General features: G+C 32.7%; 1 protein-coding gene across 1 annotated transcript in view; it reads left to right on the top strand.

Moving 5' to 3' along the window:
- The window catches only part of LRRIQ1 (leucine rich repeats and IQ motif containing 1), a 217,210-nt gene that overhangs the window by 78,849 nt on the left and 112,446 nt on the right, over positions 1-25,915 (top strand). Inside the window, exons 12-15 of the mRNA XM_024736878.1 lie at positions 11,519-11,712; positions 12,217-12,344; positions 17,274-17,347; positions 20,643-20,736. Of these exons, the coding sequence (XP_024592646.1) occupies positions 11,519-11,712; positions 12,217-12,344; positions 17,274-17,347; positions 20,643-20,736 (490 nt within the window). The remainder of the gene's footprint in view (positions 1-11,518; positions 11,713-12,216; positions 12,345-17,273; positions 17,348-20,642; positions 20,737-25,915) is intronic.

The raw sequence follows: 25,915 nt of genomic DNA, 5'->3' as shown, positions 1-25,915 counted from the left end.
CGTACAACCTGTATGATCCTGAAGGACTTCTGCATTGAAATTGAAAATCTCAAGTGTAACTCAGCATATTTGTATGTAACTGTCAAACATAGCAATCACTGAGCAGCTAAAGGAGGTAGACCTTTACCAAACACTTTTTTAGTGAAAACCTCCAGCCTAATTCAACATCTTTAGTATTGCTGTTCCTTACAGAAGAGTTTTTTTCCCCTGTGGCAGGAATGTTTTATTAGACCATTGGCTCATTTCTGTGGGAAGAATTCTTTGAAATAGATATTTGTAGCAAGTATAGCCAAATGCTAATTTTGCCATGGGCAATGAGGAGGGATAAACATAGTTGGCTTCAATTTTATTTTGTGGGACCTAGGAAACTTTTAAAGGGCTAATAAAGAATATATTGAAGCAGTAAACTCAAGAATATTTAAGCAATCCTTTATATTTATTATATTTAAGCCCTTTGAAAGAGACTCTTGAATATTTTTGTGGTTATTATTTGTTTTGTTTTAGATGGGTAGTAGAAGAAATAACAAATTTTTACAGGGAGAGAATTATGTTCTTAGAGATGTTGAGGAAGTAATGATGTTCTAACTTAAGTCTTGCTGTAAGTCTGTTTTGCTCAGTTCTCATCCTTTATTTGACAGCGAAGAATTTCTAAGATTAAAAGAAGAAGGGGGGCAATTTATTCTAACTTCCTTCCCACCTAGATTCCTCCTTTTGATCCAGTGCACTTACTGGATCAAATTACTGTTTAATCAGTTGTGTATAGACTTTTCTGAGTATGTATTAATATCCTATTCCTTCTTCAAGGTTTAGCTCAAACATATCTCTTTGAAGCCTTATTTGGTCACCACAGTTACAGGTTTTTTTTTGTTTGTTTTTAGTTGTTTTTTCAGTTACAGTTTTTTAACTTCTTGTTTTTATTGAGGATAATTGTTAGGAAACAATAACTATCATTTTTAGTACCCAACATGTGAAAGTGTTATAAATGCTACTTTAAAATATTATTTTTAATCCTCCCAATAATGTGAAATCACCCCCACTCCACAAAAAAGGAACGAAGGATCAGAGTAGTTAAGTAACTTGCTTATAGTCATATAGCTAGTTTTTGAATAGGCGTGTGTTACTGAAATTCAGGACTGCCTGCCTCAGAGCCTATTCATTATTGATTATGCAATACTGCCTGTTGATTAAGTGGAACACTTGTCATGTTAGCAGAGTCCTGGAGAAAGACTTATATACATAACTCCCATGGTGTTTGTAGATTGTAGATCTTCATTCTCATAGCTTTTTTTAATTTATTTTTTTGATTTAAATATTTTTGAGGCCATGATATTTGGTGCACACAAATTTATAACTGTTATATGTTTCTGTTAAATTGACCAATTTTATCATTTTTAAATGTCCCTTTTCAACTGTATTAAAAGTTTTCTGCCTTAGTCTTCTGTGTCTGACATAATCAAACCAGCTTTTTTTGGACTCAGGACCTTTCTAACACTCTTAAAAATTATTGCGGACCTCCTTCAGACAGTTTTCATTTATGTGGGTTATATCTATCAATATTTACTGCATTAGGAAAAAACAGAAAATTTTTGTATTCATTCAAAGTTTAAGACAATAAAGCCTTTGCATTCATAACAGTTTTAGAATGATAACTGTATTTTTTTTTTTTTTTGCGGTACGCTGGCCTCTCACCGTTGTGGTCTCTCCGGTTGCGGAGCACAGGCTCCAGACGCGCAGGCTCAGCGGCCATGGCTCACGGGCCTAGCAGCTCCGCGGTATGTGGGATCTTCCTGGACCGGGGCACGAACCCGTGTCCCCTGCATCGGCAGGCAGACTCTCAACCACTGCGCCACCAGGGAAGCTCAATAACTGTATTTTTTAAACAAAAAAATACAGTGAGAAAAGGGTCATTGTCACACATATTTGCAAATCTCTTTAATGTCTAGCTTAACACAAGACAGCTGGATTTCCGTATTTTCTTCTGCGTTAAATTTACTACGATATCACACCTCATGTAGTTCTCTGGATAACTCCACCCTACACTCTTGAACAAATGGGAGTGGAAAAGGCAAATAACCTCTTAGAATTATTATGAAAGTAGTTTTGACTCCATGGAACCTTTAAAGGTATCTCAGGATGGGGACACTGGCCCACACTTTGAGAATTACTGTTTTAATGTTTACATAATACATATTTTTCTGTCCTTTACTTACAATATTTCTACAAGTTCTATTTTTGGAATTTTTGTAATGTAACATAAAAAATTGTTGTTTTTGTTCTTGTTTTATCTGGGCTGCCTGACAAATTCAAGCTTTGATTTGTAACCTTTAGTCCCTAGTAATTAAGTGTAATCAATAGCATTCAATTATTGATATATTTGAGTTTAAAATTACTCTCTTACTATTTGATTCTATTTGTTCTTGTTCTTTTTTTCTCTTTTCTTGCCTTCTTTTGCTTTGGTTGAGATTTTAAATTATTCCATTTTTCTTTTCTATCATATTACCATTTTTATATTATTTTACTATCCTTTTGGTTTACTATAGATATTACATCATGCCTTCTTTATTTACCAAATCTAAGTTTATTTAGCACTTTCCTCTCTTTTTTCTTTTTCTTTTTTAACATCTTTATTGGAGTATAATTGCTTTACAGTATTGTGTTTCTGCTGCACAACAAAGTGAATCAGCTATATGTATATATATATATATCCCTATATCCCCTCCCACTTGTGTCTCCCTCCTACGCTCCCTATCCCACCCCTCTAGGTGGTCACAGAGCACCGAGCTGATCTCCCTGTGCTATGCAGCTGCTTCCCACTAGCTAGCTATTTTATATTTGGTAGTGTATATATGTCAATGCTACTCTCTCACTTCATCCCAGCTTACCCTTCCCCCTCCCCGTGTCCTCAAGTCCATTCTCTACTCCTGCGTCTTTATTCCCGTCCTGCCCCTAGGTTCATCAGAACCTTTTTTTTTTTTTAGATTCCATGCATATGTGTTAGCATATGGTATTTGTTTTTCTATTTCTGACTGACTTCACTCTGTATGACAGACTCTAGGTCCATCCACCTCACTACAAACAACTCAATTTCGTTTCTTTTTATGGCTGAGTAATATTCCATTGTATATATGTGCCACATCTTCTTTATCCATTCATCTGTCGATGGACACTTAGGTTGCCTCCATGTCCTGGCTATTGTTAATAGAGCTGCAATGAACATGGTGGTACATGACTCTTTTTGAATTATGGTTTTCTCAGGGTATATGCCCAGTAGTGGGATTGCTGGGTCATATGGTAGTTCTATTTTTAGTTTTTTAAGGAACCTCCATACTGTTCTCCATAGTGGCTGTATCAGTTTACATTCCCACCAACAGTAGCACTTTCCTCTCTTTTCCGAGGCAATTCTAGGGTCTTAGAAAACTTAAACTTTATTTACTCCCTCCCAACTTAATGTGCTCTTTTTGTTGAGTATTTTAACTCTGCATGTGTATATATGTATCTATATGTGTGTTTCAAATGCCTTAAGACATTATTATTTTATAAAGTCAATATCATTTGGATTGATCCATTTTTAAACCTTTCCATTGAACTTTATTCTACCTTTCATCTGTGATATTCCTTTCACCTGAAGAATATGCATATACATATCTCAGTTTATGTATTTTGATATATATACTTACCATTTGGCATGCATTTTCTGCATTGTGAATGGATTTTATTTTATTATAGCTTTCCTTGCCTAGGGTGATGTGCAACAACCTAATGGTTGATCCTTGGAAGAAAATTTCCTTTTCCCCTTTTAAGATTTTTTTTTTCTTTTGCCATTGTTTTCATCAGTTTACTCTGATGTTTCTACTGTGGTTACCTTAGTATTCACCCTGCTTGAATTCATTGTGCCTCTTAAATCAGTGGCTTGGCATCTTTATTCAGTGTTGAAAAATTCTGAGCTACCTACTTACTTATAGATCTAGATCCAGATATATATTCCCACTATATTCTATAATCCCCTTATCCTTTTATAATTCTCTTACATTTCTTTTGCATCTCTATGTGTCATTTTGGATGTTTTCTTGTGACTCAAATTATGGTTCACTAATTCTCCCTTCAGCTGTGTCTAATATAATGTCCAATCCATTCATGAAAGTCTTGTTTGTAGTTGTAGATTTTCAAGCTTAGAACTTTTATTTGCTTCTTTTATTTAGCATTCAATTCACATTTTTATAGTATCTAATATGTAAGTTTCCAATTTTAATTTTTTAATATGTTCAACAAAGTTTTGTTAATTTCTGTGTCTGGTAACTTCATTATCTAGATACCCTGTGGATAGTTTCTATTATCTGTTCTCTTGATTTTTGTTCACATGATGTTATTTCCTTGCTTAGTTTTTTGTCATTTTACAGTCAGAAAATACTAAGAAAAACAAAACTATAGAATCAGTTTGAGGCTATGATGTTATTATTTTCCTCCAGAGGTCTTTATTGTTTAAAACTACAAGCATTAGTGATCTCTGTGCAGCTAAATCCATGTTTTGCTATTGATATTATTTAAAGCTTGGCTTCAGTACCTTGGGAGCTATTCCATATTTGGATTAATGTGTAGTACATGGAGGTCCAACCAAAAGTAAGGTAGAGATTTGTTAGACCTCTTTTGCTGAGGAGAGCTCTGGAGCCCAAGTTTTGACCCCCTGATGTTGCAAGCTTTCCTTTCTCAGAATTAATAGATATCCTGAATAATGTGTTCACCTCATTTCTTCTGGAACTTAATCCTCTTATTCTGTAATACCATTTTAGTTCTTAAATGCCTTCAGCAGCTATGTTTATATTTGTTTTCTCATTACCTAGTCCATTGTTACTGTAAACAGAAAGCCTTTGCTACATTTTCTATTTTCCCCTTCTCTTGTCTTCTTTTGACTTATTTGGTATTTTTCCCCTCATTTCCTCTTTTGTCTCAGTCTTTTGATAGTTATATACTTTATTTAGTGGTCACCATAGAAATTATAAAATATACTCAATTTATCTCAAGTTAATTGATATCTTTACCTCAAATTTCCTGACTTATATGTGTTTGTTTTTCAGGATTTTAAATGTTTTTTGTTTTTGTTTTTGCGGTACGCGGCCGTCTCACTGTTGTGGCCTCTCGCGTTGCGGAGCACGGGCTCCGGACATGCAGGCTCAGCAGCCATGGCTCACAGGCCTAGCCACTCCACGGCATGTGGGATCTTCCTGGACCGGGGTACGAACCCACGTCCCCTGCATCGGGAGGCGGACTCTCAACCACTGCGCCACCAGGGAAGCCCTTAAATGTATTTTTATTTAACTCTTCAAGCTGTACATTATGGTTATTTTATACAGTCAAAGTTTGATCATATTTGCCCATATTTATTGCTTTTATGCCTGTTGCTCTTTTTTTCATTTAAGATCTTGGATCTCTTTCCTTCTTCTGATATAGATCCTTTAAAATTTCCTCTAGTAAAATAACTAGTTTGTGGAAGATAATTTTTCTGTAAATGTGCTTACTTAGCATTCATTGTTAAATCATAATTTAACTGGGTGTATTTTTCTAAATTGAAGTTTATTTTCTTTCAGTAATTCATAAATATCATTCCGTTACTTTTTTACTTTCACTGTTGCTTTAAGAAGTCAGCTGTGTTAAATTTCGGAAACTTTGAGGGTATTTTCTATGTCTTTTCAAGTATTTTTTTTCTTGTTATTCCTGTTATGAATTTTTATTCTGATGTGTCTAGGCATGGATTTCTTTTTAATTCATCCTCTTAGGGTCTGATGCAATTATTGAATATGTGATTTTCACTTTAAAATTTTATCTGTTAGCCATTATCTCTTCAAAAAGTTTTTTTCTTCCTCAGTTTGTTGAAACGCTACACATATATTAGATTTTCTGACTCTTGCCTCCATATTTCCTATATTCTATCTTTCTGTCTTTTTTTGCTGCCTCTAGTTACTTTCTATATACCTATATTCCAGTGACAAATTCTGACTTGCTGTTAATCCTAGTCATTGAGTTTTTAAATTTGAATTAATTCTGATTTTCACGTGGGTCTGGTTTTGCTGGGATTTGTTATTTCTGCTAACTCTTATTTATGGCATCTTATTTCTTTGTGTTTTTCATGTGATTTTTTTTTTTTGTCACCTGTTTATTTCCCTTGGAATTTAAGCTTTGTGATCATTCCTAGTTATGAGATTAAAGTTTGTTCTTTAGAGATTTTTCAGATGCCGAAGGACACAAACAATCTGGAATCATTTGTGCTACATTTTTGGTGGAAGTTTTCTGATCACCATGAGAATGAATTTGAGTCGTAAACCTATGGGAGAGTCAGCTTGTATTTATTATTTTAAAGGAGGATTTTTTTCCCCTCTTACTGAGATTTGAGATAGGTAGTTTAATTTCCTGTCTTCAGTTGGGTATAGCTGATTGGGGTCCAGGTTTACTCGGAATTGCCTGTCATACTTGCTTCCTATTGGTGAATTTTAAGTTTTGTTTCCTCAAACTGTGAGGCTATAGAAATTGATCATCATATTCACCAGATTTAACAAGTTTTCTCGCACTGAAAACTGGCTTTACTGTTCTGCTTGCTTCTCTTTGCCTACCATATCTTTTAAGATTTTGGACTAAGAATTCTTTGCTTTCTTAACAGCTCATTTGGAAACATTTAAAAAATGTAATTACTGTTTTTAGTTATTTTCAGGGGTAAAGATCACAGTATCTGAGCAGAAATTTCTGGAAATGGAATTTTGTATTTTTTTCTAAGTAACTTTTAATCTAATCTATACAATTAATATATGCTTATTGTCTATAAATTATGATGTGAAATGATAAAATAATAAGCCATATTTCTACCATCCAGATATATCCAGTATTGGTGAGCTTTCCAGATTGTTTTCCATCCATTTAAAAAATCACTACTGTAATATTGTTTTGTAATTAACTTTATTCACTTAATAAATTGTGAATAATTGTACATGTCATAATTTTTAAAAATATTCTAGGTGAATTTTTCAAGTAAATGATACTTGAGCAGAGATTCTGTCTATATCCTTTTTCTATTTCTATGAGGACACAACACAGTCTTAGGACTTGTAGAACGAGTTATGAGTTTTATATTACAAGTAAAGCTATTTTTGCAAAACACAGATTTTCATATTTCTTGTAGAAATGTGGAAACTATAAATGCTTTACATGTGTTAACAGAGTAGATACTTCATGCCTATTATTTCAGGAAATTAGAAAAAATTGTCACATATAACTATTAAGAAAATAAAACTCTAATAAGCATAGCTAACACCTGAATAGAAATTCAAAACTCTTTGAGGAATAACAAATATAAAATGGTAAACAAAATGTCCTCCTTTATGAAGGAGGCATATTTATGAAAAAATGTGATCAAAATAAGAAATCACTTGAATGAACATGATCTGTAACAATTCAGACAATTATGCCTACTTTTTCTATATAAATAAATGTACTTAGGGTACAGTTTAGTTAAAGAAGGTTTAGATAATTAGTTAAGTAAAGTTTAATTAAACATGAGACAAAGCTTAATAATACCTGTGATTATTAGAGTATATATAAGGAGATGTGCTCTAGGCATATATTTTATATTCTAATAGTAAAGTAACAGTTAACTTTTTAGTACTTCTTTTGAAATGATGCAGTCAAAACTTTATCACAACTGAAATAGAATATCAACTTGAATTTTTTAAAAGTACAGTGATTTATAAAGTAATCAATTGTTGAAATATATTAAGGTATTATAGAATAATCTTACGGTGATCAAAAATCATACACACGTGAATTACTCGTTGGTAACATTCATTTTCAGCAAATTTTCCTACAGTTTACTAAGATGGGACATATTTAAAAGCTCATGAAAACATTGCTAAGCAATAGAGCAGGAAATTATATGAAAATGTTTTGATTTCAAAGTTTTAGACTTCCTCATGCTGCAAATGATAAGATTATCTCATTTACAATTCCATCTCCCCCTAATAATTTTGTCAGTTATAATATTTTTGTTCAGTGATTTATAAAAAGGTGTGCTTTGATTAATCTATTTTAGGCAATACTAACTCCTCTATAAGAAAATAGAATAAATTAGGATATTTACACTTTTTCCAATCTTCTTTTCCCTTCACAATTTTTGTTTTTCACATCAGGATTTATGACATCAAATCAGGATTTATGACTCTATCTTATCTCCTCTAGCAGCATTAGATCTGTATGAAAAGGGGTCAATACCAGTCTTTTTTATGACAAACTGCTTCTTTCATCTTCTGCTTGTCTGGATTACATAGTTCATTAACTCTTTTTACATCTTATTTTTCAAAGAAGGACTAGTGGATGCTATATTCCCTGAATTCTTTCACATTCAAGAATATCTGTCAGTTGCCTTCATACTTGAATGAAAATATAGCTGTGCATTCTATTTTTAGGTCACATTTTCACTTGGTATTTCATGGACATTGCTTCGTTGCATTTTGATATTGTGTGTTGCTGTGGTTAAACTAGAGGCTAACTTGATTTTACTCCCCCAAAACTGGTTTCTGCCCAGATACCTGAATAACATTTTCTTTGTCCTTGATTAATAAATTTAGCAAGACGTCTTATTGTCAATAAACCCACATAAGTTTTTTTCGTGGAATATAACATCCTTTTCAAACTATAGATTGTTATTTCTTCATTTATGAAAATTTTTGTTTTTTATATATTTGCAAACTTTTTTGGCTTGGTTCTATTTTTCAATCATGGATGATCCATATTTTGATTGTCTTTATCTGTTATGTCTATTTTTATTTAATTAATGTAATCTTGCTGCTTTATCTTCTGCTTCTTCACATTTTGTTCTCAGTGTGATTATCTCTTCTTGTGAGCAACTCAATCTTTAGCTCTCTGTCCTGTACAACATTTTTTCTAAATTATTTATTAGTTCTGTCATGGTGTTATTTTGGTCCATTTGTTTACCTACATCTGTTATTTTAGTATCTTTGAATTCTTGTTACATTAAATTTCTGTAAATGTTCTTCCCTAGCCCAAAACATTTTCAAACATATTTTCTTCTTTCTCATGTTTTCTTCAGAATAGGATCATTACTATATTAGTTATATACTTTGGTGAAGCAGAGTACCCCCAAATTTAGCAATTTAAAACCACAGACATTTATTACCTCCTATTTTCTGTGGATCAGGTATCTGGAATTGCCTTAGTTGGTGGTTCTGACTCAGGGTCTCTCTTGAGGTTGCAATGAAGCTATCAAACAGGACTGCCATCAATATCAAGGCTCAGTGAGGCTGAAAGATCTACTTTCCATCTCACTTTTCCCTTTAAACCTTTGATCTTAAAATCTAAGAGGTATGCCCCCTTGTCTATGTACCGTGTTCCCACACTTTGGCTATCTAACAAACCCTTCTGATGGATGACAGCATCAGGTTTTCTCATTTTTCTTCAGTTCAATAACCATTTGGTGATGGTGGTGGTCAGGAATAAATACAGAATAACAGTTCTATTCAGTACTTGCTCTGATTTTTTCAAATATATTGTTTTAAAAAATATTATACAAGAAGTGCATTCTCATTTAAAAATTTTAAAAATAGAGAAGTATACAATGTAAGCAGTGAAACTTTCTCTCTCTGCTTACCCTGTTCTCTTTCTTATTTTGCAGTAGTAACCACTGTTCACAGTTGCTTACAAATCAATCCAGACCTTGTTCTATGCAATACAATTAATAGATGTGTAGATTGAAAGTCAGGTATATTCAATAGCTAAAAGCCTATGTATGCAACTTAAGTTTTACATACCGTAGTACATCATGGGCATACTTCTATGTCAGACTACTTCATATTGAAGATTATACATACATATTCATTTGATAGATACTCCATAATTTATTTAACTATTCACTACTGATAGACATTTAACTTTGTTTAAATAGTATGGCAAGGAATTGCTCTATATATTATTTCATAGTTGTGTGTATGTGTGTGTGTTAGTATATAATGGATTCCTAGAAGTAGAAATGCTCAGTCAAAGATTCCTTAGTATCTGAGGCTTGAAATCATGATAATTTCACTAGATTGGAATCTCTGATGGGTTGTTGAATAGATAAGTGTAACTTCTCTGTATATTGATTGGGATTCATGGTGTCTTAATATCTGAAGTTAGCTGATAAGCTTTATTTAATTCCTCCTAGCCTAACATGTCACACACTGATAGTTGTTTCTTACATATGTAGGCAGCCCTAAGCTGGAAACCCGTGTGGCATGTTCAAGGGAACAGCCAGGAGGTCAGCATGTTAGAATGAACCAAGAGAAGGGGACAGTAGCAGAGGATGAGTTCAGAGATAGGGTTTCCATTTTAAGGACTTTGGAGGATCTTCTCTCCATTGTCAAATATCTAAAAATTAGTCTACACTCACTGTCTTCACTTCCACTGCGCTGTGACTTTCATCCTGTTTACTCCATGGATGCCTCTAGCAAAAGTCTTCGGCTGCTTCACTACTTGTCAAGCAGTGGCCTCTTCATACTCCTTTGCCCACTCTGGCTCACACAGTTGACCATATATAATTTAGTGTAAATAAAATTGCCTTTGATAATTGTAAAATGTACCTTTACTAATCACTCCCATCATCACAGAATCTCATCTGCCTTTTCCTCTCCCAATTGTTCTGCTTTATGTGCTATTTCCTTTTATTTTTAGCTTTTGTGCCAAATCCTTTACCTTCCTTCAGCATGTAACCTAATATTACACAGGGTAGTAACTACAGAGAACATATGTAGTCCAATATTCAATCTAATAAAATTTTCTAGATTTTTAATATCTTCCATGAAATTTTTTACAGACTTCCTCAGCATCTCTTTGCAGTGCTAACTATGATGACTTATTTAAACAACCTTCTCATTTTTTTTTTTATGGCCACTGAGCTATAGTCTAGGGCTCCTCTGATTGTTTTTAGATTGGATTTTAAGTTTATCTGGGTAAAAAGGAGGCCACTTGTGAAAATCTTATAATACCAGAAGAATATACTAATATTTTATTGGTTTTAATACAGTTGTACCTACTTCGTTTGTGAACCTAAGGTAGATATTTCAATGGTAGAAAAATAGCATTCTGCAATTACATTCTGTAATTACATTCTGCAACAATCTTAACCAAGCATTGAAAATTCAAAGACCCTGGAATTGAATTGAAAACTGTTATTTTTTCAATGATTCCTCCCTCTCCCTTGTTCCATTGTCAATTGAAAATAAAACATTCAATGCCCAATGTATGACTTCTAGTATTTTGTTCAATTTTGAAGTGATATATAATTGTCATTCAAAAATACATCTCTTAGGCACAAGTTTAAATAATAATACATTTTACACTTACACATTTTTCACCAGGAAATTGGGCTAAGTCTTGTAATTAGGAATATTGGAAATAAAAAGATGCAGTTATTTAGAAAAAAATTGAAACTCTAGAGTCTGGAAGAATGTATGATAAAGTGATCATGGCAATTTTTTTCTTCCAGGTGGCTTAGAATCGTTGAAAAATCTTCAGCAACTAATTGTGGACCATAATCAGTTAATTAGTACAAAAGGTCTTTGTGATACGCCTACCATTATATACCTGGATTGCTCACATAATCATCTTACTGAAGTTGAGGGCATTGAAAACTGTGGATTGCTCCAAATACTGAAGTTACAGGGAAATTATCTAAGTGAGGTAATTGCTTTGAATTAATTGATTTCTGTGATTAACACAGCATTTTTCTTTTGCTAGAAATATCACTCATACATTTTAAAAGCAGTTTTAACTTTTATTTTTACTTACCAGCTGTATTTGATTTCCAGTTTAAACTATTATATACTTTTCACTATTTAAAAAATGTTCAACATAATTACAATATCTTATAAGAAATCTAAGTTAACATTAGTTTTTTATAATACTAAAATAATCATAACTTTTCAGTTATGATTCAGTGTGTAAGTGGGACCAAGTTTATCTGAAATTCTAATTAAAATTTGTCACAAAGTATTAAAAAAATGCTAGCTATGAAAATCATTATTGGAAATTTTATTCATACTAAAATTCTCATAATATTATACTTTGATTTATGATATGCTGTTTACCAGAATATGTCTGTTGTTAGTTTTTATTGTTTTAAATTTGGCTAAATGACAAAAATATTTTACTTAATATAAACTAATAACCCAAATTTAAATATAGCTTCCATCCTTAGAGAATCATGTTCTTCTAAGAGAATTGCACTTGGATGATAACAGCATTTCAAGTGTGGAAACATTTTCTTCATATTGGCTGCCTTTACTACAAATCCTGAGTATCTCTCAAAACAGGTAAAAATATAATTTGCTTAATTAAGCTTAAATGCAGTGAATGATTAACATAAATGTGTGATCTTCATAATAAGTAGAAAAGCTGTTAAGTTTTTCCAGTAATTCAAGGAATGTACATTACAATAAATTGGACATAAATTATAAATATAACTTCATAGAATTAAAAAAATTAAAGTGTATTGACATATCCTCAAATTTTAGTAGAATTTTAATTGTCACTTATCTTACTCATTTTGTTTCTTCTCAAAAATGTACTGTGGAAATCTCTCAGGGCAGGTTTGTTTATATTTGTAAAGATATAGTTCTTGGAAAATACAGGAGGTAGTTAATTTAATTCAGAAGGATGTCTCATTCTCTCAAATGGTACTTATTAAGTCCTGGAAGAAAGATTTTTAATCTGCTCTCAACTTGCATGTCTTTTTGTAACTGTTAAGTTTGATTTAAATTTGATTTCCCTAAGGATATAAAGTAACACTTAAAAAAAAATATCTTAACATTAAGTTGAGATGGGTACCTGCCACAGAAGATCCATTTAAAACCACCAAACATCTGGATCTTTGCAGAGAATAACTGTCTAAAACCAAAACAGGAGCACAATATGTGTATGTCTCCCTCTGCTTAATATTTCATTGAGACCTATTCACCCTAATATGATTAATTTGTTCATCAAAGGCACAAGGAGTAGGGGAAAGGAACTATCTTTAACAAGAAGTTGCTTCTGTGAGTTATACAATTCTTGCAAAACAAGTGAACAAGACAGCTCAACGTTAACATATATGTACCTGTCCCCTCCCAAACATAGTTTTCTCTCAATCTCTGTCACAATAGTACTCATCTTTTTAGCATATATGTCCTAAGTGACTTAACTTCCACCTATTAAACTATTCTACTATTTGACAGATCAAAAACTGAATCTGTATTTTTAAATTCCCTCAAATTATTTTAATCACATCTAAAATATGAAAGTTGATTTGTCTTTAAAAGGATATTTACCCCGAACAACACTGTCAGATAATACCATTTAAGTAATTTGGGCCATCACAAACTTACTGGATCTTTTCACAGTATTTTTTAGGTAAGAAGTACAATTTCGATAGATATACTCAGCTATGCTTTGGACATATGAAGTAAATCACTCAGTAATTGACATATCTAGTATATTTTATAGAACTAGATCTCAAGCCACATTGATAAGCATAATAATTTTTAAAGAATTTAGAAAATATTTAAATCAAGAACATCTTTTGAGAAATAATACCTTTATTTCTTTGGACAATTTATGTCATCAAAGAAATATTCTGCTTTTAAAAATTAAAATTAACACTAGCTGATAGACTTTTACCCTATCAATATGATGTGCCTTGTTTCTCATATCAATCTGATATGACCAGGAATTTTATAATTTTATAATAAACTGGACTACTAAAAAAATTTTAGAGTTGATAACAATAACTGGGATACTTAAACCAAATAATCCATATTTATAATTTTGTTTGTTTAGCTTTATAACATTTGGATATATATTGAGGTGGTGTTTGCCATTTTAGGGGATACAAAACTGAGTACCATATGCCCTGACCCTCAAAAAAACTCTTAGATGTAAAATAACAATTTGTTGAACTTAGCTATATAAAAAAGTGGTGAAATTATTATATATGCTATTTTGAATTTTTAATAATACTGTCACTTATATTTGAAGATATTTTTAATGGGTCTCTCAAAGCTCTTTGCACAAGTAGCCTCCTACCATTTCCAGGAGGATGAAAGAATAAGTCCTGAGGACACCAGGGGAATGTGATTGATAGAAATGAACACATAGAGTAGTGAAATTATTTCCTAAAATCGTAGTGAAAAATTATCTTCAAACTTAAGATTTTTCACCATAAGCTAATATCATTAGCTGTAGAAATTACCCATTTTATGTTAAGCTTTTACATGTGCATTGACTTTTTAAGAACTATTTTAAGTTTGATAAAACTCAGGGTCAACAGATATGGGTTTGAATTCTGAATCTACAACTTATCTGTCAGTTGACATTGATTAACTCTTTTCTCACTACCTGATCCTCAGTTTTTTCACTTGTAAAAGGGGTGGTAACACCTACCTTACCTATTTTATGGGATTTTAATGATTACCCAAAAGGAAAATGTATGTCAATACATTTTGAAAACCTGAGAGAATTTTATAAATGTGATATTTGGATTTGTGTGTGGTATGTCTTTTAAATTGTATGTGTTTTTCTTTTAATTTTTAATAAATATTTTCATCACAAGGAAGAAATTATGTGCCCATATGCTTTTTTCCAACAAATGAAATACATATAAAGAATGATACTTAGTACATATTGTTTGAAATACGTGTTTCATCCTGACTTCTGTTTTAAATTTTCATTAGGACATGTGACTGTTTTAAGTTTTTCTCAGCGGAGTTCTAACTGGAAGACTTTCCAGCTTCATAAGCCTTTCTACTTCCAGTGAAACTCTAAGTAGGAGCAGAAAGTGGAAACTATTACCCATTGGCTGCTCATTGTACAAATCTTTTGCTTTTTGTCGTCTTTGAAATTTATATCTTTTTTATGCCCAGGGCTAATGTGACAAGGTCAAATGGTATTAGGTTTTCACTAATGTCCTTTGTCTTTCTGGTTTGAATTTTCTTAGAAAAAATATACACAGAATGTCAGTAAAAGGAAAAGTTCTAGAGGTTAAAATAAAAACGATTCTACTATTAGGTTTCTACCATCCTAGTGGTGAATAAATAGCCAGTTTTCTTGATTAAAATTTCCAAAAAGGAGCATGATTCTAAAAGCATGGTTATCTGAAAAGGCAAAATTTCGATATTATGAAAAATATGTGGTCAAACCAAATATTTCTTCACCTGAAGAAATACTTTATTTTTGCAAAGGGAATTTTTATTTTTAATTCTAAAACTTTATTGGTTATTTTTAGTTAATGTCTTCATATAACCTATATGTTACCAAATATTGCCATATAACTTATTGGTTAAAAACATGAGATATTCTGAAAAAAGAAAAACTCATTATCTATTAATCTTTCAAAATCCATTTAGTAGGAGGGTAAAGATTTAGCATTAGAAATATACTAATGGTAAAAAAGAAATAAGAATTTTCTTTTAATAAATACATTTATTATAATTGTATTTTCACTTAAATAACTTAAATTTCTTACTTGTAGTAATGATCTAGAATGCGTGAATAGGAAATGTCACAAAATTAGGACTTGAATGCACTAATTACATATTGACAAAGTTTTAAGTTTCTTTTTCAGTGTACATGTGACATTTCAGTAAATTTTTTATTAAAGAGTGTGTGTACAAATAATGAACTGTATATGCAAATGTAATGGGCAATATTTGATAACTTTTTCTTTTATTACCTTGGATTTTTCCCCTGGAAATTGTTTTTAAGAAGCAGTGTTATATAGGTAGTGTAAATAGTAATATTGTACTTAGGATTGGCTACAATCAGAGAGGTCTTCCAGACTCCTTATTTAGTCTGTTTTATCATCAGTAGCATCTTCTGTCTCTCTTCTAATGCTGAACAGGATAATACAGGAGAGGAGTTAATGTCAGTACAAGGGTTGGCTTTGTGCCATGAGGCTTCCAGTCACAGTATTATCCTGTAAGCTTCTGATCTTAGAATAATAGTACTTTTTTTTTTTCCTACCATGGCAGGGTGTTGGTAGAAATAAAGATGTAAAAATCTCTGCCAGGTAAACTGGAGGGACAATATAAAAAAACCAAGAAAGTAGAAGTGGAAACTAATGCATACTTTTTTTTTCTTTTTTGTACCAGAAATACTTATTTAGTGGAAGTATATTTTGAACATATATGGATCTTCAACATTTATAGAGGGGATTAGTTCAGATTAGTTTTGTATTTGTGATGAGAATATATTTCATACAAAGTAATTTTTATTTTGTTTAAAGATTTAGATGAACTAGCTTAATTTTTATTGCCAAATAGCTGGGGTAATGTGATATTATGTAATAAAGTAAGTGTAAATTTGTCTTAGTTGGAAATGTAAATCAAACTAAAATTAATTTTCCCTTCATAGCTTTTGTTACCAATAAAGTGAGTATTTTCAGTATCACTTATGTTCCTTGTTTGAATATGGGGTCTTAATGACAATTGTATCTTCGAAAATGACAGAAACTTTTAAAAGTAGTAGAAAAGTTTATTATTATTAGAATTTGAACATGCTTGTTTTAATAATGAGTATTAATTTTAAAAATTAGTATATTTCTGCCAAATTTAAGTTATTCTATCAATAGAAAACAATTTCTATTATGTGTTCCTTAAATGCATATTTCCAATTTAAAAATAACCCCAGTGTAACCTTGTGCACTTACAGGACTTATAATACTTTTAATCTAGTAAACGAAACCTTCTTTAAATTAGAAACAAAACTAGTGACTCTAATTAAAGTTATATTGTTAAAAAGTAAAAATACATATTTTTTATGTTTTTACCTCTTAATGGTTTGTTAAATGTTTGAGCCAGAAAAAAAATACATAGAAAGTATGAATTCTGTGTAAATTTGGCCATATGCAAAGATAAAACAATAACAACAAAAAACCCATTTATTTTTATTTAAGTACCAAGTACACATTAAGCTTCATGATAATTATGATTGATACTAGCAATTCCGTGATAACTTCTCTTTAGAAATAAATCTTTCATTATAGAATAAATACTTAAAATCTTATAATTACTGCATTTTAAATAAGTATTGTTAGTAAAGATTATATTATTGTATTCTATTGTGAAAATGCAATTGTATATAGTTATACATTTCTGCCAAATTTATAATCTATAACATTATATAATTGTGTTATATAAATATATAATTACATCAATAATATTAAGAACATTCCAATTTAAAATTTTTATAAATTTCATTTTGGTTTTCAGCTTGACAAAAATCATACCACTTTTTCATTTTGTTTCTTTGGAAAAACTAGATGTCAGCAACAATTGTCTTTCTGGTAAGTTTATAGTAATGTATAATAGTTTTTTAAATAATAGGCTTTTAAGTTTCTGTTCCAAGTATGGTAAGGCGTTGTTTTGGGTAGATGAGTTAATGGCATTTACAAATAACATATCTATACAAAATGGTGTAGAGCAGGAAAAATTTCCTCTCCCTTCTCAGGCTAAGCCTGAGAATTAAACTGGTGTAAGTCAGATAAACAGAAAAAGAGAATACAAGTTGTAATTGTTTTTTTTTTTTTTTAACATGTACATGGGAGTTCTCACAAGAAAATAAAGACCCCAAGAAGCAATCAGAGTTGAACTTACATAGTGAGCTGGACAAAGAGTAGTAAATTGTGAAAATGTGATGAGGCAGAGGGGCTTGGGCTAAGGTAGTTAATTGGATGGAAAAGTGACTAGGAAACAAAGGCTAGTTTAACAGGTTTGTTTGTATACATATCTCTTGGCCTGGACTTCCTGTCCTTGTGATAAGAATGTCCCTTTGCTTCTGGTATAGGTCGAATATCTTTCACATAGGAATTTAATCTCCTGCTTTGAAGAAAAAGAAGGAAGGTCAGAGGGCCCTTGCATCTGCTCTTTTTTAAGTGCCTTTAACTCAAAAAAGTCAAAATGCCAGAATGGCGTACTGAGGTGCTGTGTATTCTAAACTCCTTCAAATGTGTGGTGAAATAATTTAATTAAAAATTTCTCTCCACTTTTAAAATCATATTACTTCCATATCTTTCTGGTAAACCTGGGAAAATGTCAGAATTATATTCCTATTTAAAATTCATATATATTTTACCTATGAAATCAATAGCCTAATGAAGATAAGTAAACAAACTTGTTGACTCCTAACCAGACATCCATTAAAAGTTTATTAAGTTAAAAAATGATGAATTGATTTGGTTAAACAGTCCCTCCCCCCAAATTTCCCCATCCCCATTTTCAGCCAGTCCCCTCATAGAGACAATCACAGTTCTAAATTTGTCACCATAGGTTAAATTTGACTGTTGTACATCTTTGTATTAATGAGATCAAATAGTATTTGCTTGGCATTCATGTGACATTCCACCACATCAGTTGTTTAGTTGTTTGTAAAGGTAGTCTTTTTTTTCTGAAGTGTAGTCCTTTGTATAAATATATTACACTTTGTCCATTATCCTGTTTATTGATATTTTAATTTTTTCCTGTTTGAGGCTACTCTGATTACAAAGTTCCTGTGGAAATTCTTGTACAAATATTTTTGTAAACACATGTTTTCAGTTCCCTTGGGTAAATGTTTAGAGTGTAATTACTGGATAATAGAGTAGGTGCATGTTTAACTTTATAAGAAACTGTTAAAACTGTTTTCCAAATAGTTGTAACATTTTATTTCCCCGCTAGTGATGTGTAAGAGTTCCAATAGCTCCATTCTTACAGGGTTTTTAGTATTTCATTGTGTTATCTCATTATGGTTTTAGTTTGCATTTCCCTGATGGATAATGATATTGAACCTCTTTGCATGTATTTATTGATGATTTCTATATATTCTTTTGTGTCTATTCATGTGTCTTACCATTTAAAAATTTTAGTATTTGCCTTTTATTGATTTCAATAAATTCTTTATATATTCTGGATGAAACTCTTTGTCAGACATGTTTTGTGGATGTTTCTCCAAGTCCCTCTTTTACCTATTAATTTTGTTAATGATATCTTTAGATGAGCAGAAGTTTTCAATTTTGGTGAAACTTTATTATTTTTAATAGTTTTTGCTTTCTGTGTCCTTTGTAATATTTTTCTACCTCCAGATTGAGATGATTTTCTATGCTTTCTTACTTTCTTGTAAGAAAGTAAGAAGTCTTATACTTTAAGTTTTTACTTTTAGGTCTGTGATCCACCTCAAATTATTTTTTATGAAAGGTTTGAAGTAGAGGATGAGTTCAGTTTTTAATATGGATATTTAGTTAACTGTTCCAGCAACATTTGTTGAACGAACTATTTTCATCATTGAATGACTTTGATGTCTTTGTCAAAAAATTGATTTACATTTTGCCTATGTTGGGATGTGTCCCTATTAACTGATTTTCTCTTAATGATGTCATATTTTCCTATTTCTTTTTATGTCCAATAATTTTTAACTGTATGTTGAACATTGTTCGTAGTACAGTTTGCTGAGTCTGGCTGTTGTTGTCTTCCTTTTAAAGGGTATTAAGTGTAATTCTGGCAGGCAGTTAAAGTATTGGTGGATAATTTTGTTGATGTCAGACTTAATTTCATTCCCTCCTAGGACAAGTCATTTTAGTTTTCACTTCTCAGTGCATCCCCCTACCCCAGGGCATTGTCTTTACTCCTAATGCATGTTCTTTCTGGATTTTAGCTGAATCTCTGAGCTATTCAGTTGAGTCTCATCTGACGGGGCTGAAATTCCAATGTCTTTCACTGCTGCATGAACTATAATGTCATCATTCGGCTGTTAGCCTGATAGCAGGTTATCTCTGCTAGGTTTTTCAGAGTGTTGCCCTGCCTGTAACTCCTAGCACTCAAAGGACCTGCGGCAAATCCTCACATAGACTTCTTCCCCCAATTTCCTCCCCGGAGCATATGCACACACAGCTTCTTCCCAGAACTTTTCACCATAAATTCCAGCTTCACATCTGAACTTTGCCTCCTCACTCAGCAAAACAGCCTCTTTGCTTGGTTTCTACTTTCTTGCTCTAAGGTAAAATGCATTTAGGCAGAAAACCATTGTGATTGTCAGCTCACCATATGTGTTTCCCTTTTCTCTGAGTGAGGCTTAAAAACAGGTGCTTCATGTTTATTGCTCAGTTTTATGATTGTTTTCTGTGGGAGAGTAATTCTGGTATAAATTACTCTTAATGTATCCTAGATTGACCTACTATTTTTACTTTTGAAAGTATAAATATAATTCTGTTTAGGCATACGTTCAATTTTACCACTATCCTATTACTTTTGATTTTACTTTTTTAGATTTTGTGTTTGCAATCTGGGGCAAACTGCTCTAAGCCCTTTACATACATTATCTCATTTAATCCTCACCCTATGAGATAGAGATGAACCTGAATCATCAAGCAGTTGTATGATTTGCATAAATTCACACAGTGGCTAAATGGTAGAAATATGTATTTTGATAGCAGAGTCTATGTTCTTAATATGGTCTCCTTTTAAAAGCATATCATATTCTGCAAAATAAATATTTTTTGTTGCCTTTCTTTAATAGCTAACCCATAAATAAAATGGTCATTGATTTATGATTATTTTTCTTTATCTGTGATAACTTTCATAATAATTTTTGTTTTTTATTTTCTATAGATCTTACAAGTGCCCTAAGGTGGTTTGATGCATGCTTTTCTCTCCATGAATTGTCTCTCACTGGAAACCCACTTCTTCAAGAAATAAACTGGAGGTAAAGAAACAATGTTGCACCCTATGTACATACTTTATTATAGTTGCAGAGAACACAGTTCCATGAAAATTGTTCTGTGTATACTAATTACTTGGGAAAAGTTAATAAAAAATAATTTAAAAGATATTCAAATCAAAACAGTTTTGTAAAAATACTTTAAAAATATCTTCTACCTAAAATCATTTTTGTACATGTATGAACTAATGCAAATTTGAAATGACAATTTTGATCCATACCATGGATTATGTGACACTTTTAGTATGATGTCAACTTAGGTTTTGTGTTTATAGAAAAGACATTTGCTGGGAATTACTATTTTTTTTTTTTTTTTTGTGGTACGCGGGCCTCTCGCTGTTGTGGCCTCTCCCATTGTGGAGCACAGGCTCAGGACGTGCAGGCTCAGCAGCCATTTGATTTTGTTTTATTTTCTTAACAGAGAAAGTTGGTGTCTGTTAAAGTATGTGTTATAAGTATACATGAATTCATGCCTCTATTTTGAATATTGCAGTACCTAGATGTAAAAGAAAAAAAATTTTTGTGATTTTTTTTTAAAAAATTTTAATTTTATTTATTTTTGGCTGCATTGGGTCTTCATTGCTGCATGTGGGCTTTCTTTAGTTGAGGCAAGCAGGGACTACTCTTTGTTGCAGTGCGCGGGCTTCTCCTTGCAGTGGTTTCTCTTGTTGCGGAGCATGGGCTCTAGGTGCGCGGGATTCAGTAGTTGTGGTGCATGGGCTCAGTAGTTGTGGCGCATGGGCTTAGTTGCTCCATGGCATGTGGGATCTTCCTGGACCAAGGATCGAACCCATGTCCCTTGCATTAGCAGGTAGATTCTTACCCACTGAGCCACCAGGGAAGTCCCTTGATTGTTTTTTTCTTTTAATTTTTTTTTTTTCTACAGCAGGTTCTTATTAGTCATCAATTTTATACACATCAGTGTACACATGTTAATCCCAATCTCCCAATTCATCCCACCACCACCCCTGCCCCCCTGCCACTTCCCCCGCTTGGTGTCCATACGTTTGTTCTCTGCATCTGTGTCTCCATTTCTGCCCTGCAGACCAGTTCATCTGTACCATTTTTCTAGGTTCCACATACATGCGTTGATATACGATACTTGTTTTTCTCTTTTGACTTACTTCACTCTGTATGACAGTCTCTAGATCCATCCACGTCTCTACAAATGACTCACTTTCATTCCTTTTTATGGCTGAGTAATACTCCATCGTATATATGTACCACATCTTCTTTATCCATTCATCTTTCGATGGGCATTTAGGTTGTTTCCATGTCCTGGCTATTGTAAATAGTGCTGCAATGAACATAGGGGTGCATCTTTTTGAATTACGGTTTTCTCTGGGTATATGCCCAGTAGTGGGATCACTGGGTCATATGGTAATTCTATTTTTAGTTCTTCAAGGAACCTCCATACTGTTCTCCATAGTGGCTGTATCAATTTCCATTCCCACAACAGTGCAAGAGGGTTCCTTTTCTCCACACCCTCTCCAGCATTTGTTGTTTGTAGATTTTCTGATGATAGCCATTCAAACTGGTGTAAAGGTGATTCCTCATTGCAGTTTTGGTTTGCATTTCTCTAATAATTAGTGATGTTGAGCAGCTTTTCATGTGCTTCTTGGCCATCTGTATGTCTTCTTTGGAGAAATGTCTATTTAGGTCTTCTGCCCATTTTTGGATTGGGTTGTTTGCTTTTTTAATATCAACCTGCTTGAGCTGTTTATATATCTTGGAGATTAATCCTTTGTCTGTTGATTCATTTGCAAATATTTTCATCCATTCTGAGGGTTGTCTTTTTGTCTTGTTTATGGTTTCCTTTGCTGTGCAAAAGCTTTGAAGTTTCATTAAGTCCCATTTGTTTATTTTTGTTTTTATTTCCATTAATGTAGGAGGTGGATCAAAAAAGATCTTGCTGTGATTTATGTCAAAGAGTGTTCTTCCTATGTTTTTCTGTAAGAGTTTAATAGTGTCCGGTCTTACATTTAGGTCTCAAATCCATTTTGAGTTTATTTTTGTGTATGGTGTTAGGGAGTGTTCTAATTCTATTCTTTTCCATGTAGCTGTCCATTTTTCCCAGCACCACTTATTGAAGAGACTGTCTTTTCTCCATTGTATATGCTTGCCTTCGTTGTCATAGATTAGTTGACCATAGGTATGTGGGTTTATATCTGGGCTTTCTATGCTATTCCATTGATCTATATTTCTGTTTTTGTGCCAGTACCATATTGTCTCGATTACTGTAGCTTTGTAGTATAGTCTGAAGTCAGGGAGTCTGATTACTCCAGCTCCGTTTTTTTTCCCTCAAGACCGCTTTGGCTATTCGAGGTCTTTTGTGTCTCCATATAAATTTTAAGATTTTTTGTTCTAATTCTGTAAAAAATGCCATTGGTAATTTGGTAGGGATTGCATTGAATCTGTAGATTGCTTAGGGTAGTGGAGTCAGTCATTTTCACAATATTGATTCTTCCAATCCAAGAACATGGTATATGTCTCCATCTGTTTGTATCATCTATAATTTCTTTCATCAGTGTCTTATAGTTTTCTGCATACAGGTCTTTTGTCTCCCTAAGTAGGTTTATTCCTAGGTATTTTATTTCTTTTTGTTGCAACAGTAAATGGGAGTGTTTCCTTAATTTCTCTTTCAGATTTTTCGTCATTAGTGTGTAGGAATGCAAGAGATTTCTGTGCATTAATTTTGTATCCTGCTACTTTACCAAATTCATTGATTAGCTCTAGTGGTTTTCTGGTGGCATCGTTAGGATTCCCTATATATAGTATCATGTCGTCTGCAAAGACTGACAGTTTTACTTCTTCTTTTCCAGTTTGTATTCCTTTTATTTCTTTCTCTTCTTTGATTGCCATGGCTAGGACTTCCAAAACTATGTTGAATGATAGTGGTGAGAGTGAAAATCCTTGTCTTTTTCCTGATCTTAGAGGAAATGCTTTCAGTTTTTCACCATTGAGAATGATGTTTGCTGTGGGTTTGTTGTATATGGCCTTTATTATGTTGAGGTAGGTTCCCTCTATGCCCACTTTCTGGAGAGTTTTTATCATAAATGGGTGTTGAATTTTGTCAAAAGCTTTTTCTGCATCTATTGAGATGATCATATGGTTTTTATTCTTCAATTTGTTAATATGGTGTATCACATTGATTGATTTGTGTATACTGAAGAATCCTTGCATCCCTGAGATACATCCCACTTGATCATGTTGTATGGTCCTTCTAATGTGTTGTTGGATTTTTTTTTTTACATTTTTACATGTATATTCATCAGTGATATTGGTCTGTAATTTTCTTTTATGTAGTATCTTTGTCTGGTTTTGGTATCAGGGTGATGGTGGCCTCATAGAATGAGTTTGGGAGTGTTCCTTCCTCTGCAGTTTTTTGGAAGAGTTTGAGAAGGATGAGTGTTAGCTCTTCTCTAAATGTTTGATAGAATTCACCTGTGAAGCCATGTGGTCCTGGAGTTTTGTTTCTTGGAAGATTTTTAATCACAGTTTCAATTTCATTACTTGTGATTGGTCTGTTCATATTTTCTATTTCTTCCTGGTTCAGTCTTGGAAGGTTATACCTTTCTACGAATTTGTCCATTTCTTCCAGGTTGTCCATTTTATTAGCATAGAGTAACTTGTAGTAGTCTCTTAGGATGCTTTGTATTTCTGCGGTATCTGTTGTAACTTCTCCTTCTTCATTTCTAATTTTATTGATTTGAGTCCTCTCCCTCTTTTTCTTGATGAATCTGGCTAATGGTTTATCAATTTTGTTTATCTTCTCAAAGAACCAGCATTTAGTTTTATTGATTTTTGCTATTGTCTTCTTTGTTTCTATTTCATTTATTTCTGCTCTGATCTTTATGATTTCTTTCCTTCTACTAACTTTGCGTTTTGTTTGTTCTTTCTCTAGTTCCTTTAGGTGTAAGGTTAGGTTGTTTATTTGAGATGTTTGTTGTTTCTTGAGGTAGGATTGTATTGCCATAAACTTCCCTCTTAGAATTGCTTTTGCCTCATCCCATATGTTTTGGATCATCGTGTTTTCCTTGTCATTTGTCTCTAGGTATTTTTAAATTTCCGCTTTGATTTCTTTAGTGATCTCTTGGTTATTTAATAATGTATTGTTTAGCCTCCATGTGTTTTTTACTTTTTTTTCCCTGCAGTTGATTTCTATTCTCATAGTGTTGTGATCAGAAAAGAGACTTGATATGATTTCAATTTTCTTAAATGTACTGAGGCTTGATTTGTGACCCAAGATGTGATCTATCCTGGAGAATGTTCCGTGCACACTTGAGAAGAAAGTGTAATCTGCTGTTTTTGGATGGAATGTCCTCTAAATATCAATTAAATCTGTCTTATCTATTGTATCATTTAAAGCTTTTGTTCCCTTATTAATTTTCTGTTTGGATGATCTCCCCATTGGTGTAGTTCAGGTGTTAAAGTTCCCCATTATTATTGTGTTACTGTTGCTTTCCTCTTTTATAGCTATTAGCAGTTGCCTTATGTATTGAGGTGCTCCTATGTTGGGTGCATATATATTTGTAATTGTTATAGCTTCTTCTTGGATTGATCCCTTAATCATTATGTAGTGTCCTTCCTTGTCTCTTTTAACATTCTTTATTTTAACATCTATTTTATCTGACATGAGTATTGCTACTCCAGCTTTCTTTTGATTTCCATTTGCATGGAATATCTTTTTCCATCCCCTCACTGTCAGTCTGTATGTGTCCCTAGGTCTGAAGTGGGTCTCTTATAGACAGCATATAGATGGGTCTTGTTTTTGTATCCATTCAGCGAGCCTGTGTCTTTTGGTTGGAGCATTTAATCCATTCACGTTTAAGGTAATTATCAATATGTATGTTCCTATGACCATTTTCTTTATTGTTTTGAGTTTGTTTCTGTAAGTCCTTTTCTTCTCTTGTGTTTCCCCCTTAGAGGAGTTCCTTTAGCATTTGCTGTAGAGCTGGTTTGGTGGTGCTGAATTCTCTTAGCTTTTGCTTGTCTGTAAAACTTTTGATTTCTCTATCGTATCTGAATGAGATCCTTGCCGGGTAGAGTAATCTTGGTGGTAGGTTCTTCCCTTTCATCACTTTAGATATATCATGCCACTCCCTTCTGGCTTGTAGGGTTTCTGCTGAGAAATCAGCTGTTAACCTTTTGGGAGTTCCCTTGT

The sequence above is a fragment of the Neophocaena asiaeorientalis genome, unplaced genomic scaffold (genome assembly GCF_003031525.2).
Source record: "Neophocaena asiaeorientalis asiaeorientalis breed wild unplaced genomic scaffold, Neophocaena_asiaeorientalis_V1.1 scaffold134, whole genome shotgun sequence".
Classification (NCBI taxonomy): domain Eukaryota; kingdom Metazoa; phylum Chordata; class Mammalia; order Artiodactyla; family Phocoenidae; genus Neophocaena; species Neophocaena asiaeorientalis.
Note: the sequence above shows the minus strand (reverse complement) of the source record. Positions and strands in the feature narration are given on the sequence as shown.